The 18,771-nt window shown below is 40.6% G+C and overlaps 1 protein-coding gene across 1 annotated transcript; it reads left to right on the forward strand.

Moving 5' to 3' along the window:
* The first annotated feature begins 3,564 nt into the window (after nt 1–3,564).
* On the forward strand, nt 3,565–16,679 carry LOC135708863 (uncharacterized). Its single transcript, XM_065231037.1, has 3 exons — nt 3,565–3,599; nt 15,851–16,037; nt 16,098–16,679. The coding sequence occupies exons 1-3, from the start codon at nt 3,565–3,567 to the stop codon at nt 16,677–16,679; spliced, it is 804 nt and encodes a 267-aa protein (XP_065087109.1).
* The last annotated feature ends 2,092 nt before the right edge of the window (nt 16,680–18,771 follow it).

Raw genomic sequence — 18,771 nt, forward strand, 5'->3', positions numbered from 1 at the left:
CAGTGCCATCTCTGTGGAAAATGGCAGGACGATATGATTAACTATAAATCTAGCCTCATAAATTCAAATTATTTCACTGTAATTCTACGATCCATAAATCCGAAGTTTCTTAAACAACACTATCATTACTAATCAAAGCAGTTTTGTTAACATTCTCTTTAATCTCGTATCCGCTTCCTCCTCTTGTGCTTCCCGTATCGACCGTTTGGTGTAACGCGGCGCATTAGCTACCATTACTGGTAACCGTTACAAGGGGCTGGTGCGGTGAACATCCTCTCCCGCGTGTCACCATAGCCTCCGGTTTGGCGAGACCAGAATCCTCCACGTCCATCACAGCCAGTTTTGCCACAGGTCTCTTCAGAATCCCTCCTGATGTTAGTACTTCTGCCCGGCGAATCACTCCACCCTTACCAGGGTCAACTGAACTACTCGTCCTCTCATTCAACGGTTCCTTACGTTCTTGTCTACCACGAATATTAAATCACTTTCCCGAAACCACTTTGTTCGCCGAGTGATGGTCGGCAGGTACTCCACTATCCAGCGTCACAAGAAGTTATCGAGAGTATGCTGCACCATGTGTCAGCTATTCCGCAAGGCCTGTCCATCGTCCGTCGGATTTTTCTTTGGCTCACGCACTCCGTTGGAGCTCAGCAGCAAAAAATGATTTGGGCTCAAAGATTCGCAATTGGCTGTTTCCAAGAGAATGAAGGTAAGCGGATGCGAGTTGACCATACTCTCTGTGGACTACTGGAATCGATCCTAGAGCAGATTTTACAGCCCGAACCATCCTTTCCCAGCAACCGCCCACGTGCGGGCCGCCACTGAGTTTCCGTATTGGTGAACGTGCTGCTCAGCTTGATGTTGATCTTCTGGACTTCGTCCACAAGTTCCCGACTCACTCCAACGAAATTAGTTCCGTTGTCGGTGTAGATTTCACGGGGGGAGCCACGCCACGCAATGAATCGTCTTATTGTCTTTTTACAGGAATCCATGGGTATTTATGGCGCCAACCTCGAGATAAGTAGACCGAACGGTGAGACGTACGTGCCGTACCACCGGTAGTGGTCCCATTTTCGGGTTGACGGGCGTCGCTTTTGTAAACGTGACACCACATGCCGCGTTTCCTGATTAGTCGTTGCTGAACCCTCGATTTCAGAGCACGGAACTGTTGACGTGTACCTCGTTGACTACCGTTTCGTCATTTGCGTGTACGTTTTTCCGATGTTAATGGTCCAACAGCAAATCCGTAATGCGATGGTTCCTGGGTAGAATAATAGGAAACTCCGGAGTGATTTGTGATTTTGGCGTAATTGCATTTGTAAACAAACACGTCAATCGCTGATTTAACGCGAATAATAACTCAATCTCGTTAACTAACTATGCCAAATGATAGAGGAATAATGTCTCTACATGATGTTGTTATTATTTTTTTTTAATCGAGCCTTTATTCGTAAGACATCTTAAATTGAAGTGTTTGCTTACAAATGCAATGACGCCTAAATCTCAAATCACTCCGGAACTTTGCGTCGTAGGACAATATCTGCGCCGCTGCAGCGCGACTTCCCACCCGCAGCACTCGTTGTTGGCGAACGGTGTCAGTTTCGCAATCCCGCTTGATGAATGCACTTGCTTTCCGAACGCACTTTGGTCATCCCGCTTCTGCTTCAAAATTGTCACTTCCTCAGGAAACGCTTCGGATTGTGCCACCTGCCACAATATTCGTTCTGACATCTGCAGTTTTTGCTGGTCATTACCACCGTGTCAGCTCGTTCCGTGCTTAGGGTACGCAGATTGTCAATAAAGTCTAAAATGAATGCCATATAATGCAGTTGTCGTTCATACTTTGAAAACCTCTCAGCATCCACCATTCGTTGCCCGACCGAATTATTGCAAACGACCGCGGCTCGAAGTTCTTTCTCGCTTTCATCAACATTCTCTTATTCGGAATCAATCAACCATTCTGCTTTGCATTCGTACAAAAAATCCTTTCCCTGAAACCATCGGCTCTCTATGTTGCAAGAAGGGCCTTTTCCCCACTTGGTTGCTTCGTCTGCTACGTTGACCTTGGTTGAAATCCATCTCCACTCGTCGACACACGATAAACTAAGTATTTCGTCGATTCTGAAGGCCAAAAACTGGTGATATCTACGCACTTTGGATTTTATCCATGAACTGGGCGTTTTTTAAACTTCAGCATGTGATTCCGTTTTATCGTTATCCGCAAACGAGCTTCTACCAACGCTGCCATCAATTCCAATCGTGCTTTCGAAAGTGCTCGGAGAGGCGCAACTTTGATTTTCGATGCAACTAGTGCGACTCTGATATGTCCTTTGTCCACTATGCGAAATTATCCTACAGCAGTGAGTACTGCCATCTTCGAAAACATGTAGTTCCAGGGATTTGTAGCTGTCAGTATCGTACCCTGGAAATAGCAACGTAGAATGCGTAATCCATCAATTTCCTTGAGTACTGCAAGCCACTCCTTCAAACGCTTTGCGATCTCTTCCACCTTGCCATCAGAACCAGTGTCTGTCCGCCAAACGTCCTGTATCAGGATCTTTCCATGGACTACGAACGGAACCACTTAACCCAATGGATCATACATACTCATGACGACTCGTAGCATTTCTCTCTTCGTGGAAATTGTGGGAGCTTCCACCAGGTTTTGAACTCTCTCGCAAAATTGTATCGAGAATGCGAAGACATCTCCCTCTTGCAACCACGCCATTCCTAGCACGCGCTCGTATCCAACCTTTTTATTCTGTTAAGTTCTCTCAACTGCTCCAGCACATTTTTGTCACTCGACATCCAATTACGGATATGAAAACCCGCACGCATGTGCACTTCGATCACTTCCTTGGCCATCTCGAACGCTTCTTCCGCTAAATCGAAACTTTCCACGTAGTCATCGACATAGTGTCGCTTTGTAATGGCCGGTGCTCCTCTCGGTAGTTCCCATTCTTGGTCCGATGCGTTCAGGTTCTTGATGTACTGTGAGTGTGCTGGAGAGCTGGCCGCTCCGAATATTGCCACATCCGAAACTATGATGCTCATTGGTTGCTCGGGCGAATCTCTGTATGGAAACAGAAAAGCACTGCGGTCCTTGACATCTGCTGATACTGCAACTTGAAGTTCCCGGTACGGGAACAGTACGGACAATAACGGTGCCAGGAGATCCGGACCAATTCAAAACCATTGAGTTTAGCGATATGCTTTCAACGTTCGATGCAGTATCTCAGATAACTGTGACTTACCCAGACTTGTTTTCATTTACTACTACTCCGATGGGAAGGGACCAGGTACGCCGAATATCAATGTATGTAGCCTTTGGACTTGAACTCTGCTATTCGACAACGGACACTGTCGTACAGATCCGGATTTCGAGCTAAGCGTTTTTCAAGGCACTTAAAATGACGCTCCGCCATTGGTCTGCTGTCTGGAAACTCAATGTTGTCGTTCTTCCAAAGCAATCCTGTCTCGTACTTCCCACTACTGGTACGCTGCGTAGTTTCTTTCAGGATCTTGTACGGCCGTTGCTATTCTACCCCTTTCACGGCCGGTACCATGGCTACGCCCTCGTCCTCAAAAAAGTATCTGACGTAATCGTATAGATCTACATGTAATGATCCTGCGCACATATGTAGTTGTCTATGTGGCATTAGACTGATGCAAAATTTGAAATTTTCGCTCCACAGTGCTCAAACGGTTCCAAATTGGGCCCTGATTAGCATCCCAAAATTTAAACTCATTTAGTTAGAAACTGACTTGGCACAAACCATTTGAAGTTTATATGGGAATTACTATGGAGAAACCATAATTTCGGTTCATATCTATCTCAATATTCACCAGTTCACTCTACTTTAGAAAATGATAGCTCAGCTTGCTGCAAATTTTCTCAGCAACAACTTTGTTCAAAACCACTTTTCGATCAAATACAAGGAACAAAAATTATTAATGATTCAAGTCACTGATGTCTTATGATTATGCTCAATCAACTGTTCAGCAGGCAATATTGGTGTTTATGGCGCGTAGAATAGAGGACAAAAATCATGGCTACTATGTCACACTGCAGAATACAGTGTTGCCCATAATACAGTTGCTTAATCTTGCCATAAATTTTCAATCTCTTAAACAATTAATAACTATTTAATTTGGCGTTTGGCTGAAAAATGATTTTCTGCAAAGTTGTAGCTGATAAAAATTCCCATACGAATAGCAATGGAATTTGTTAACAGTAGAATATGTAAAAAAGAGTAGACGACAATGAACAAAAAGTTTTGTTTTCCCATAGTAATTTCCTTATAAACTTTAAATGGTTTGTGCCAAGTCAGTTTCTTATCAAATGAGTTTAAACTTTCGGAGGCTAATCGGGACCCGATTTTAAACCGTTTGATCACTGGGGAGCGAAAATTTCAAATTTTGCATCAGTGTAATGTGGCATACCTGTTTTTGGCATGCGTAAGCTTCCATATACGGCCCAACCAATCCTAGTTCTGGTCGCGATCGGCTCATCCGACTTTCCTTCTCGAAGTTTCAGCGTGGCAAGCAGATGGGAATAACTGAGTCCTATAAGCATTCCTGCTACAGCTGATTCGAAGCTCTTCACCGGGAGTTTGCTTGGGTTAGGAAACCTTGACGAGAACTCCTCGAAGCCCAACGTTTGTTGAGAAAGTCCTAAGTTGTCCACCGTGTACACCTCCGATACCTTGAACCGTTTGTTTCCGTCAGCTTCGTTGTTGTTGTGATGAAATTGGTGTTGTTTTCTGGTACATATTCGACTATCAATTTACCCTATTTTTTTCGAAAATTAAAAGGTCGATGTTTTGTGGTTTTTTATGTCCAACAAAAAATGTTTTTGCACGTTAATTTTCTTTAAAAAAATTGAAAAAAAAAATTGTTAAGATTTTTTATATGATATTTCCAAAATTTTCATATTTTTTTTTTTTTTTTGAGCGGTGAATTTCCCCTTAAGATATCTAACACTTTTTTTTTAAATGGAGCACCCTAGTGTGGACTGAGTAAGGTTTTCACGAGTTTCCATCTATTTTGAGTGCCATCTGCTCAAATTTGGGTTAATTTCATCGGCCGTGTACTTTTCTCACTTGCACGTAACATGCCCAGACCATCAAATCACGGCTGCTGAGATTTACTCAGTGCGAGAGCTACTTTTACACAGTTGATTCAGAAATTTCAAAAACCACGGTTGCTCACACGGAGAAAAAATACTACCCCTTCTCACTTGCACTTTTACTGTTGTCAAAAAAGGAACGAGAGATTCAACCCAACGATATAGTTCAGCCCAATAAGTTGATTTTGGGTAAATTCTCAAACTTACTTGAATTAAATTAAATTTTGGGTAGAATATACTTAAAAGTAGGTAATTTTCTTGCTGGTGTTAAATGGAATCAACTATATGAATTTAGTCAAATTTGGGTTATTGGGCTGAACCCGGTAATTGAGGGCAAAGTACTTAATTTTGGGTAGTTTTTCATCTGCGTGCAATGATGGGTAAACGACGGCACACGCAAATGCTGAACTCACTTTCCCCTGCTCTTATTCCTCCTTTTCTTAGAGATTCAAATAAATAGCAACGATCGGGAGCCAAAACAAATCCGACAATTTTGGGAGAGTGAGTGAATTTAAGTTTGGATTCGTGCAGTGATCTATTAAAAAAATGATAAAATTGATGAAATTTAAGATTTTGGATCCATTTTTAAAGTCGATTATGAATATTTATTTACCTCAATGTATTTAAACAACCCAATTGGATTCTTTAGGAGTATTGAGCTTATTATATATTCGTAATTTGCTTTAAAAATGAAACCAAACTCAGAAATTTCTTCAATTTTTTTGCACTGGAACTAGCTTAAATAAGTACGATTACATCAGCAAAAATAACCATCTTAGTGCCTCTCGGTGAATGGAGGATCTTTCTATGGGAGCGTGCTGTTAATGTGTTAATTCTATGGGATCGAATAAAAAAAAAATCATTGTGCTTAGAAACGAAGCTCTTTCCGATTATGTTTAAAAACCGATATATGAACCCCCTTTTGACGTAGAACTACGTCTTTGTCGACTATACTGGGGTGCAAGTCAAAAAATATGTGTGGTGAAGTGTTAGGTTTTGAACGCTTGTAACTTTGTCATTTATAGATGAAATTAAAATCCAAATACGCCAATCGATAGGATATTACATTACGAACCTGTTGAAATAAATATTTTTCCAATTTTTCTGTAATTAAACTTTTGAAAATGTACAAATGATAATTTTATCACTGATTTCATGAAATAAGCCTTTTTTCCCAAACCCAGTCATCATAAACGAATACCACTTGGTTGCACATCATTCTGCTTGAACCTGAAAAGATATAAATCAGCGCTGCTCTCATGCCACTGCTCATTAACGCTTCGGACGGCGTGGCGCTTGGTCCTGCAGCAAGCAGGACCAAATCAGCGGCTTAAGGTGGATCACGGCGTGACCACAATGAGGAAAAGCAAAAATGTAAACCCTCCGCCCTTCACAACAATCTCTCGCCCCCCCCCCCCTCAACAACCTCTCGCCCCTTTAACAACCTCTCCTACCCCCCCCCCACCATCAAACCTCTCCTACCCTTCTCTCCACCTACAAACCCTTCCTACCCCCCCCCCCCTCAAATACCTCTCCTAACCCCCCCCCCCTCAAATACCTCTCATAACCCCCCCTCCCTCAAATACCTCTCCTAACCCCCCCCCCACCAACAAAAAATAACCCGAAAGTGAGACAGACTTTGACGATCCCTTTTTTCCGGGAAATAAATTTTAAACATACCACAATCATTATTAAAACCAAGTTTGACCAAATTTGAACAAAAAATTGCTTTGAAGACATGTTTGATGACATTCAGTTGGTGAATTACACACAACTGACGGTAAAACATATCTGGTGCCAAAGTCCATCCTATTTTACATATTCTGCACAAAAGAAACTTTCTGCTCCGCCCCATTCATAAAAAAAACTGCGGGAAATCCTATCAGGTTCTGAACCGGAAAAGATATAAAACAGCGCTGCTGTCATGCTTTTGCTCATTGTCGCTTCGAACGGCGTGGCGCTTGGTCCTGCAATAAGCTGGACCAAATCAGCGGCATAAGGTGGATCACGGCGTGACCACAATGAGGAAAAGCAAAAATGTAAACCCCCTCCGCCCTTCACAACAATCTCTCGCCCCCCCCCCCCCTCAACAACCTCTCGCCCCTTTTAACAACCTCTCCTACCCCCCCCCCACCATCAAACCTCTCCTACCCTTCTCTCCACCATTAAACCCTTCCTACCCCCCCCCTCAAATACCTCTCTAAACCCCCCCCCCCCCTCAAATACCTCTCCTAAACCCCTCCCCCCCCCCCTCAACAACCTCTCGCCCCTTTTAACAACCTCTCCTACCCCCCCCCCCACCATCAAACCTCTCCTACCCTTCTCTCCACCATTAAACCCTTCCTACCCCCCCCCCTCTCAAATACCTCTCTAAACCCCCCCCCCTCAAATACCTCTCCTAAACCCCTCCCCCCCTTAAAAAACATCTCCTAAACCCCTCCCCCCCCTCAAATACCTCTCCTACCCCCCCGCCCCATAACAAAAAATAACCCGAAACCGAGACAGACTTTGACGATCCCTTTTTTCCGGGAAATAAATTTTAAACATACCATCCTAGAAGGGACGAATATCAACATCACCCAACGGTTCTTTCGGAACCACAACATCAAACGGCCCTTTTAAGGGCCACAAATAAAATTAAAAGAGTTGATTTTAAAACTTAATTGCATATAATGGAAATTCAAATAGTTACCAGTGTCAATATATAACGGCTTGTTTAGGACCATACATTTGAACTTTCATAATTTATTACATTCCAGGAAAAATACTTGAACCAACATTGAACACTAACAAAATTTCAAATATTGTTTTTATGTGTCCCACACATGAGTTGTTGCAACGTGATCAACAAATCAATATCTATGTGTCGGCCACATACTTAATATATGTATGTACATATAAAAACCATGCGTGACCACACATACTATTCATTTGCGTGTAAATTTCATGTGTACTTCTGAGTGGATTCTGTTTATGTGTGGTCAAATGAAAATCATGTGGAATTTCACATGGATATTTGTCAAGAAAAATGTGTAAATTGTTTTGAGTCAACCATAACCGAAACATTGAAATACTTGAAAATTTTAAGGTAAAGTATAATAGTCAAAAATGCATGAAAAACATCAATTTTGTCATACTGCGGTCGTGTCTAGGACACAACCCTTTACTTTTTTCCAATAACGATTAAGTTTTAATCAACTGGTTAGTGTACAACGATCCTGTAAAGGTATAACTTTGGTTGAACATATTGCACGCAACATGGCGTGCAACTAACCGCTGCAATACTGGTCTAGATGAAAATTAACTTTAAAATCAGCAACCGTTGTCCACGTTGCCTGTCCTGGTTTTCACATGCAACAAGTACATATAGCTATATATGTATTGGCTGTAGCCATTAAGAATAAATCAGAGAGAGAGCCACTTCTCCTAAGAGGAATGGAGAAATTCTAAAAACTGCAGGAACTCAGCAGTTTTGCCTGTGGCTAAAAATCTCCGAAATAAACACAGCAAACAATAAATTATACCATAAATTATATATTACCAAGAGGATGCACAAATTCCAAGATCGATCGCACTAGGTAGGATCCCGAAACTCATCAGAGATCTTAAAGATGAATCCGAGTTGCCTGTTAGCTTTGGCTATGATATCCGTGTAATGTAGCTTAAATGTCAAAGCAGAATCAAGTGTAATTCCTAGGTCACGAAAGTGATGATATTGCATTTTTGAACACTCAAGGTGAGAAAATTCCTAGAGCACCACTCTTCGAAACTATCGATCAGGTGCTGCAACCGTAGGCAGTCAGTGAAGCATCACAAACCAACCACGTACATATTGACATCGTCTGCATAGAATGACCGGCAGCCAGTTGGAAGTATCAAACCGATTTCGTTAAGGGGGTATTCCCAATCTTTTGCCTTTTTTTGGCCTGTTTTTCAATTAATTTTTTTTCAAGGAAAATGAATAGTAATGCGCCTAACTCTTTGGGATTCTTGTTTATTGAACATAAAAGTTTACAAATAAAATTTTTTCGACCTAAAAAAAGACATTATTGACGTCACAAAATAACGGCAAACAGACCCCTGTTCGCCGCAAACGCCTGGACGGGCGAAGACTTTTCTCTGGAACGGCTTCATCTGAAACAGATTTCGTGATGAAATTATAAACTGCATAAGATTCTCTGGAGCTTCTCCCGTTGGCAGCAAAAAATCTTGCAAATTAACAAAATGGCGGCCATATGAAAAAACAGGCGATTTTTAGCCCGCTTTTTTGCAGCTTTAAGGTGCTTCAAACAATGTTAAATGTTAATATTTTTGGCTGAAAGTGGGAGAAGCTCCAAAGAATTTAATAAGGAACAAAATGAGCAAAGATTCAAGTCAATATCTCTTATAGTTTCTGAGAAAAATCTTCGCCCGATAAAAAAAATGTGGTTTCGAGAAAAACGCGTTTAAAGTTTTGCCTTTAGTTAAAACCATTTGGGGGTTCTTACCATTAGTCAGCTATGCCTGGACACCGAATTCGCTGATCGGAAAACGGCTTGGGGGGATGAAAGTATATAGTCTAAAGTACAAAAAAACGTAAAAAAAAAAAATTTGATTTTTTGAAAAAAAAGATCGGGAATACCCCCTTAATGAATATGGAGATTAGCAGCGGTCCCAAATTGCTGCCTTGAGTTGTTTGAAAAATATTCCGATTGATCATATCCGATTTTCACACAAAGCTCTCGATTGGTAAGATACGATTCAAACAAAGAGTGAGTCCATGAGAAACACCAAGCTTCTCGAGTTTGGTAATTAGAATGGCATGATCAACCCGGTCGAAAGCAGCCTTGAGATCCGTGTATACGACGTCCACCTGTGCCCCTGCCTCCATATTCCGTAGGCATAGGGAAATGAAAGGAGCGAGGTTTGTTGAGACCGAACGTTTGGGGTGGAGACCATGTTGGTCAGGAGAAATGTAGTTTCTACAGCGGGCAAATAAAGCGTCGTTGATGATTATCTGGAATACTTTCGAGCAGGCACAAAGTGAAGTAATTCCTCGGTAATTCTCCACATTTTGATTGTCTCCTTTCTTGAAAATCGGGAACATGAACGAAGATTTCCAACGAGAGGGAAATACACCTTGTTGTAACGAAATATTGAACAGCTTTGAAAGCGGAGAGGAAAGCTCTGTTGAGCATTTTTTGAGTATGGACTATGGAATGCCGTCAGGCCCATCAGCGTTCGAGAATTTCAGCTTCTGGATGGCAGAGTCGACGAGGTCCAATGTGACCGTGAAAATATCAAAGCTTAACGCGTCACTGGGAGTATCTCTGATCTCTTCAGCAACTTGGCTTAACGATGCCGTTGAATCGTTGAAAACACTCTTGAAATGCTCAGCCAGGAGTTTACATTTCTCTAAAGAAGTGTTGGCTCTTTTATCGCTTAGATGAATCTCAACCGGTAGCCCATCCTCTTTCCTTTTTGTCTTCACAAACGTCCAGAATAGCTTAGGATTACGCCGGAGATTGGTCTGCATACGGTTTGAGTACTTCTTGTAAAGAAAACGGTTGTACATTCGGTAGCAATTACTTGCTAACGAAAATAATCGCTTGGTGAATGGATTACGGGACTGGCTGTATTTTCGAAGAGCCTTCGATCTCACACGCTTCAAGTGTTGTAATAGAGCATTGGACCATGCAGGTTTTGGAGCAGGTCTCCTCAGAGGCACACAATCCATTATTAATCGGCTAACAACTTCGTCGAAATAGTTAACGGCTTCATCAATGGACGAACACAAGTCAAGCGACTGCCAATCTACCTGGGCCAGTGAGTGATTCCATGCGACGTAGTCAGTTAGGCAACAGTTCAGTCGTTTGGAAACCGCACCGTGATTTGGCACTGTTCATCCGGCTACGGTCATTACGAAAAACTGAGAACCTACTGCCAAATAATTGTGTTGAGTGAATTCGATCATCTAGCCAGGTATCGGTAAGAACTATTGCATCGTAGTTGGACTCAACAGCAGTCAAGAATAAGTCGTCAAGAATAAGTCATCAATTTTAGTTCGCAAGCCACGAACATTTTGATAATACACCACAAGTCCATCGGATAACATAGGTTGGCAATCGGAAAGGCAAGGTTCAGTCGGTGGTGAAGAAGACGTTGCGCTGAAACGTGGAGGCTAATCAGGCGAGTAATTGGTTTCAATAAACGCATACTTGCCTGAAATCGAAGGTTGGAATACCCCTTCACCGTTCTCAACCACAGGGCCAGAACGACTACGATGGCAGGAATCAGTACACACGACTGCGTTGAGAGGCTTAGGGGCTTCCATGGGGCGGTAGGCATTGCGTTCTGGGCTGACAGTTTCAGAAACGTGGCAGCTACAATTCGGTGCAGTATGTTCAGAATCGGTGTTATAAAGGAAGCCGTCATCGGTGGACTGCAGACCGTGATGTTCAGGATTGAAATAAGCAACATTGGAAATGCAAGACGTGCTGTAACTTGAAGGCATATCAGTTATACTGCAAAATGGACCTCCCGCCGACTTCTGCAATTCCACGGCAACCAGTTATCGTTCCAAGACTCGATCGCTTGCACCTGGATTGACCTGGTCGTGAATCGGTCAGATTTCTTTACCGAAAACCTCACCTTGCTTCTGTTGCTCTGTAGGATTTTGTATTAAAAAACATTGATTGTTTTTTCACTCTTACCCCTTACTCCCCTATAAAGTGTACCCCGTATTCCCTTAATATCTCATGAACTGTTGTTTAAAGACATAGTATTCTAAAACCATGCATAAAGTGCTTGTGTTTTACAAAAAATAGAGCTGTGAAAAAACATTTCCTCCAAAAAGTAGGGGAAAATGGGGTAAAATGGTCCAAAACACATACCTACAAGGCTCTCCGGTCTATGGGACCACGTGTAATCGATTCCCCGAACGATTTCCCTTCGGAAAAGTCGTTTTTCATGGCCGGAATTCAGCGTGCTGTTGAGATATTGAATTTTGGGTAATTTTGGACCCATTTATGCCCATAGTGCACCGTGGGGCGCTAAGATGGTGATTTTTGCTAATGTAATCACACTTATTTAAACTAGTTCCAGTGCTCCAAAATTGATGAGGTTTCGGTTCCATTTGTAATGCAGATTACGAATATGCTATGCAATCACTTCAATACCCATAAAGAACTCAATTCCCGGAGCGTTCTCTGCAGAATGCCCTTTGATTTATGCTCATTGATGTAATGTCAATGAAATGTGTGTCGTGGAAAAGTTACTATAGTATATATGTATATATGTCACTACGTCCTGTTGAGGGGCGATAACTAGTTGTACACGGAGATGAAAAACTACCCAAAATTAAGTACTTTTAACGAGTTCAAGTGAGAGGCTCATCTCAAAATTAAGTAGAAAGAACTCAAATTTTGGGTACTATTTTTTTTTCGTGTAGGTCGAAAATAAGCAAAATAAGTGAATTTTCCTTACATTTAACCCTAGATTTATATTCAGTTTAAGTCGACAGAACTATTTGATCATTAAAATTTCCGCTCCGAGGGGTGAAACAAATCTAGATCAGCTAGTTTATTGTTCTCATTTCAGCTCTAATGAGAAATAGATTTGAGTTACCTTCCATCGTCAATCAATTTCATGACCTTCTCTCGAGCCGCAACAGAAAAAAGGATTCGACTGTTATTAATTATAAAGCCAAAAAGTCATTTTCAACAGTGAGCGGATTCATCTTCCAGCAGAATGGCATTAGTGCCAAATATGCTGCAAATCGAGCCATTAATCACAAAAACCGAACAAACCACCACCGACCGGCTTTTGCTTCGGTTGTCAGAAATATCTATCTAATTCTGGCGCTAGATATCCTTTGCCTAGACGCTCATCGACGTCGTCGAGGACAACGAACGGCAGCGAGGTGGCGATGGGACGGGTGTGAATTGCAACCCGGAGCTGGTGAAAGGGATAACAATGGTTTCTTCCGTGTGCCTGGGTGTCGTGATCTTACCGAACAAAGAATGACGGTGTATCGTAGGTATCATATTTCGACGTGGATGATTCCTAGTCTTGCGGGGGAATTGTGAGAAATGCTCCTAATGATATCGGTTTGATTTGAAGAATATGGCAAGCGTATAATGGTGGAGACATTCATATTTCAATAGATAGAAATTAGGGAGATTTATTTCTTTTAAGGTGCTGCTTAATTGACGTTTGCCACGATATGAATATACATTAATCACTGGTTCAATTGCAAACAGACAAAGGGTTTTCTTCCGATACCGAGAAATAAAATCAACGGAAGCTTACGGATATATTCTTTCATAATCGTGTTAGAAAGATGCGGTCTTCAAAAGCGATTTTTTAATAATTCTGTAATCTACTTGTCTCCTATTGAAAGCAGTACAACAAACTAGACCAATTTTCGACATTATGAGCATAAGCAGTAACATCACTCTTCTTCCAATCTCGGCTGAACGAACCGGAAGCCACCCGAAAGTGATGTTTATTCAAACGGATGAGAAATCTCATTTATTTTCATCACAATCAATTTTGATCCTTTTCACTTCCTACGGACCTTTCTCCACTTTCCACAAGTCAAAAATACATCACTACACCCACTGGGAAAGCTATTAAAAATTACTCTTTCCCCCCACACATGGATCTACTGAAAAATCCGCTGTGTTGACTTGATTCGTGTTTTCACGTTTGTACCTACCTTCCTTCTAGGGTGTTCGTTTGCTCGTAGGACCTCTCTCCTCTCGACGTCTGATGCCAACCAGCCGGTTTGCGTTCGGCAAATATGATTGCTTAATTTATATGTAAATTTTTATTACTGCGCTAGGTTTATTTTTGCAGCCCTGGGTATTATCCTGTAATTCATCATCGTGCGTCAGCTTCGCCAAGCTGTACCGGAAGCGCGATGAAAAAAAAAAGGTACGTACACATACGCTCGATGTGTCCTGCCGTCGTCTCACTGATGTGCGTCGTTTTGAAAGTTTAAATTTTTAAATAACATCCGAGTAGAATTTCAAACAGCAATTTTAGTGCTCCCCCGTCAACTACGATGGGGAAGTTTTGCGAGCTCGTCGTTAAATATTTGCGAAGTCAAATCATCAGCTCAATATTTGTGTGAGTATGTTTTTTTGTTATTGTTAAGGATAATAGTTTGAATTATTACTGAGCCAAATAAGTTCCAGCAACCTTTTTCTTATTTGCGTTAGGATTCGCTATTTCTATTTCCATTTTATATTGAATAAAATGAAGCAAACAGTGTTGCACTTTAAACTCTGAGATCACGTGTCTGCCATTTTTGATGGTTCATTGAAAAACCAGTGCTTAAACCTAATTATATCGAATATGGTAAAGATGAATCCACAGAAAAATCCAACTGAATTTTTTTCTAATTATCACCTCTATTCATGTTTTCGTACGAACCGGATTCGTTCGAAAGGAAGGCAATTTCGTATTCCCGTTTTCGTTCGAAGCAATTCTAACTTTCGAACATCGTTCGTTCGAACGTTTTTGTGCTATTCCCATTTTCGTACGAATGCGTTTTTTGTCCGCTTGTCAAACGTCACTCCAAACTTGCGAATCTCGAGACAGCCGGTGGATAAAAACAAATGTACAACACAATTTTTGGTGAATTGGTTGTTTGGTTATAATAATTTTACATAAAATTTCGTGAATCTAAAGATCTCATATGGAAATTGATAGAAAAAATCATGAAATAAAAATATACACCTCTATTCTTGTTTTCGTCGAATAAGAAACGTTCGAAAGTTTCCCCCATTCGTATTCCTGTTTTCGTTCGAACCATTTCTAACCATTCGAAGTTTCGAACATCGTTCGTTCGATCAAATTGTGGGATTCCCATTTTCGTTCGAATGAGTTTGTTTTGTTGATTTTCCATTCGTCACTCGATACTTGCGGATCGCGCACGAATCCATTGTTTAGTTCTGTGAACCAACGCAAGTCGCAATTTCCCAGCGATTTTCAATTTCGGAACGATGTAAGTATGAAATTTGTGTTTAATTAGTTGGAAATTCCGTATTCTGTTTTTTTTTTCCATAGCAAAGTGTATCGGAGTCGGGCCAGAGTGTGGGGCCTTTTTGATTAATTCGTTCATTTAGCTATGCGTGGATTACAAGCCAATTTAAAGTACCGTAAAACGGGGTAACATTGATAGTTTTTGAAAGTATATGCTAAATTTTTTTTTCACGGCAAGAATGTTTTTCAAATTTTACTTTTTTAAACAAGTACTGAGGTTCCTGGAGTCCATTCGTTAGTAATGTGTTTAACAAAAATTATTACATTTGCTCTATTTTTTTTAGTGTTGTGGCCGAATATCAGTATTTTGATATGGGGTTACGTTGATAATGCTCGATGAATATAGAAAAATATGCGGGAATCTCAAACAATTTAGTTCAAGAAATATAAAACATTGAACGAGTATGTAATCAGAAAACATTAAAAGCAATAAGAAGATAACATTGATTTGTGATAGCTATATTGGAAATACATTTCATAAGTGATTGCTTGAGTGAACTTTTTCAATCAGGCAAAAAACAAGAAAAGTTTTTAACATGTTTACAAATTATTATCAAAGATATCCCGTTTTACGGTAGTTGCATATCATGTTAGTACACCCTTTTTGCGTTTTGCAACGAATTGTGTGATTACATAGTTACAAAGTGATGCTTGACAACTGTGATATCAACTATAGATTTGTTTTTCTTTTAGGGCGAAAAGACCGAAAAGCAAAAGCACCATCAAAAATCAGTATTCCACTATGGTGGATCTTCTGGAAGACCATCCGGATATAGCCAGAGGCTTCAGTAGATCTGATACAGGAGCATTCTGGAAAAATCTAGCTGAAGATTTAAACAGCCTTGGGGGTCCTGAAAAAGATCCTGCTGCATGGAAGAAGGTAAAGGAAATAATTAAAAAAAATATCAATCATATCTTAATTTTCATGTTAACATTTTAGGTCTGGTTTGACTGGAAGTCAAACTTGAAGCGGAAGTTGGCTCACAATCGAAGAGAGCAGCAAGCTACAGGGGGCGGCCCCAACAAGATAGTAGAATTGACCTCGCTTGAAGAAAGGGTTGTCGCTCTGACTGGGCTCACCGCAGCCGTAGATGGCATAGAGGATTCTATTGCGTTTGGGGCTCCTGCTGCGGCGGACGAAAATAACAGTGGCGTAGCCAATGGTTCATTTGTGGGCCATGATCCCGTCGACGAATTATCAGAAGTTGAACTTCAACAAGAGCCCATCCGCCGAAGACAACCTGGTCAGCGGAGTTTGAGATTGCTGGAAACGCAAGTTGAACAGCAGCAAAATTTCCACCAAGATTTGTTGGGAGTTTTGAAAATTCAAGCGAAAAAGCTCGACGATATGGCTCACTACAACAAGCAAATTTCTAAGCGGATGACGGAAATCCAAGCAGCTCAAGCCCAACAACTTCAGGAACAACGGCGACACAACCTGGAAATGGAAAAAATCCATCTAGAAAAATTGAAAACCAAAAAAGAAATTCTTGCATTGAAACTTCAGCACATGCAAATTTAATATCAATTAATCTTTTGTAAGATGTCAGAATGATATAAATGTATTTCCTATCAATGAAATACAAAATGATAGAAAGCATTTCAGGAATTTTGGATTGCGTCAAGTCTTAACCAAATTGCCGCTAATTTTATAACTATTTCGAACTGCTTTAAATTCAAACCTTCCTCCCCTTAAATGTTTACGTAATAATTGAAGAGCCCCATACTTGGAAGTCACCAATCAGGTCTAAAGCACTCAATATTGCCAACATTGGTCTTGTTCTCGAATATTAAAGTAATTTGAACGATCCCAAAACCCTGCAATTGCGCTCAATAAGACCACATCTTCGTTTAGTTCGTGTCCAATTCCAGTCAGTGACTGCCAAGATACGTGACCTTATTCATTTCGTTTCTTACTAGGGTCATGTGATGGCCCCGGAACAGATTCCGTAAGCCCTGGGAGAGGTGGTCAATTTTCACTTCAAAAGAAAATCATCGAGCTGCATATCGTTGTTTTTAGAAATATATGGGAATCAGAATATTTCTTGGATCACATAGTGGCCCCGGAACAGGTTCTGAAATCCCTGGGAGAGGTGGTCTATTTTCCGCTTTATATATAAATTAATCTCTTCAACAATACGCTGTTTTAAGAAAACTGTGGAATACTTTAGTGAAATAGAACTGAAGATGTATGAAGTTCTACGGCTCAGTGATCCTTCAATAGTTATTGAACTTGTCGAAAGTTCTGTAGATTTGTCTTGGAAACTCGGTGGACCTAACGAAGGATCTATGAACTTGTCGGAATTATTGTAAATTTGTTGGATGTTCTATAAGCTGTTGGAAGATTCATTAAATTTATGGAGGTTATACACTTAAAGCTTGGAGTAAGTTTTACTCATGAATTTATCGAAATATTTTTCGGTCTGTATTATCGTGATTTTTAACCGTAATCTAGTTTGTAGCAGCTTTATCAAAAGATCTGTGAATTTATCGAAAGTTTTGTAAGACTGTCGGAAGCTATTTTGATTTTTCAAAAGTTCTGTTAACTTGTCGTTTTCTTTCTGAAGTTTCGCTTGTCGGAAGTTTGACAGTTAAAATTTGTAGACTAAAGAGACTGAATTTGGTAAAGAGGCGACATCTTATCCATTTGACAGGTCTTCTGCTCGATTGGAATAACTTTTCCTATGACTGACAGAAAATCGATTGTTCCAATTTTGACATGTCGTCTCTTTATAAATTCAGCCTCTTTATTGTAGACGTGTCAAAATTTCGGTAAACATATCGGAAATTCTGGGATTGCCGAAAGTTATATCACGGACATACAGACATAACACATTGAATATTTCTCACTGAAAAACATCGTCGCTAAAACATAACCGCCATCTGTTGAGTACACTGTGGTGGGTAGTACGCTGAACAGATGGCGGTAGTGTGAAAACGTCAAACGCAAGGAAATTAACTATGCGCACCACAGGTGGCGGTACTTCCAACTAAGATACTTTCAAATTGACCGATAAATGCTTGTTCGATGAACAAGTTGCGAGTGTTATGTCTATTTGTCTGTGGTTATATGTAGTTCTAGGAACTTATTTTAATTTTTGGTAACTTTGGAGAAGTTTGTGAACTGCTCTGAAGTATTTGGAATAATTGACTAGAATTTCAATCTGAAAACTTTTTGATTTTCTGGGAAACTCTCTACTCCTGCTTTTGAATGCTCATGTTCTTTACAGGAGCATTCTTCAATGGCGTAGCATTTTTTTATTATTTTAAGACCCGCTTTGTAGCGCATTACCCCATACTTAATACATGGAATGTCATGTTGACAAACCCTCGTCCCCCCAAGTTCTTCGTCATTGAAGTACACTGGGGTCTTTTTTTTCGCTGTTTTATTTTTCGCAATTTTCTATGCTCGGATTTTAAATTCCTGCGGTTTATTTTCGGATGGATTTTTTTTTCTGCTGTTCATGTCTGATTTTATTAAAGAAAATCGTCTGCTTAAAAAATGAACCACAGTGTATCGTCTTAATGTTTTCGAAACTTCTCTGAAATTTTGGGACGCAAAAAATAATTCTAGTTCAATAACACCTAAGATCCTGGTCACTTAGACAGGTGAT

The sequence above is a fragment of the Ochlerotatus camptorhynchus genome, unplaced genomic scaffold (assembly GCF_037179485.1).
Source record: "Ochlerotatus camptorhynchus isolate MF236.1 unplaced genomic scaffold, CSIRO-AGI_Acam_v1.1 ptg000336l, whole genome shotgun sequence".
In the NCBI taxonomy this organism is placed as follows: Eukaryota; Metazoa; Arthropoda; class Insecta; order Diptera; family Culicidae; genus Ochlerotatus; species Ochlerotatus camptorhynchus.

What these genes read in the sequence shown, in the direction of transcription:
- LOC135708863 (XM_065231037.1), top strand. Translation starts at nt 3,565, where the DNA reads ATGGCTACGCCCTCGTCCTCAAAAAAGTATCTGAC. An exon ending in TCCTCAAAAAAGTATCTGAC is followed by an intron (nt 3,600 to 15,850) that starts GTAATCGTATAG and finishes TTTTTCTTTTAG; the next exon opens with GGCGAAAAGACCGAAAAGCA. An exon ending in ATCCTGCTGCATGGAAGAAG is followed by an intron (nt 16,038 to 16,097) that starts GTAAAGGAAATA and finishes TTAACATTTTAG; the next exon opens with GTCTGGTTTGACTGGAAGTC.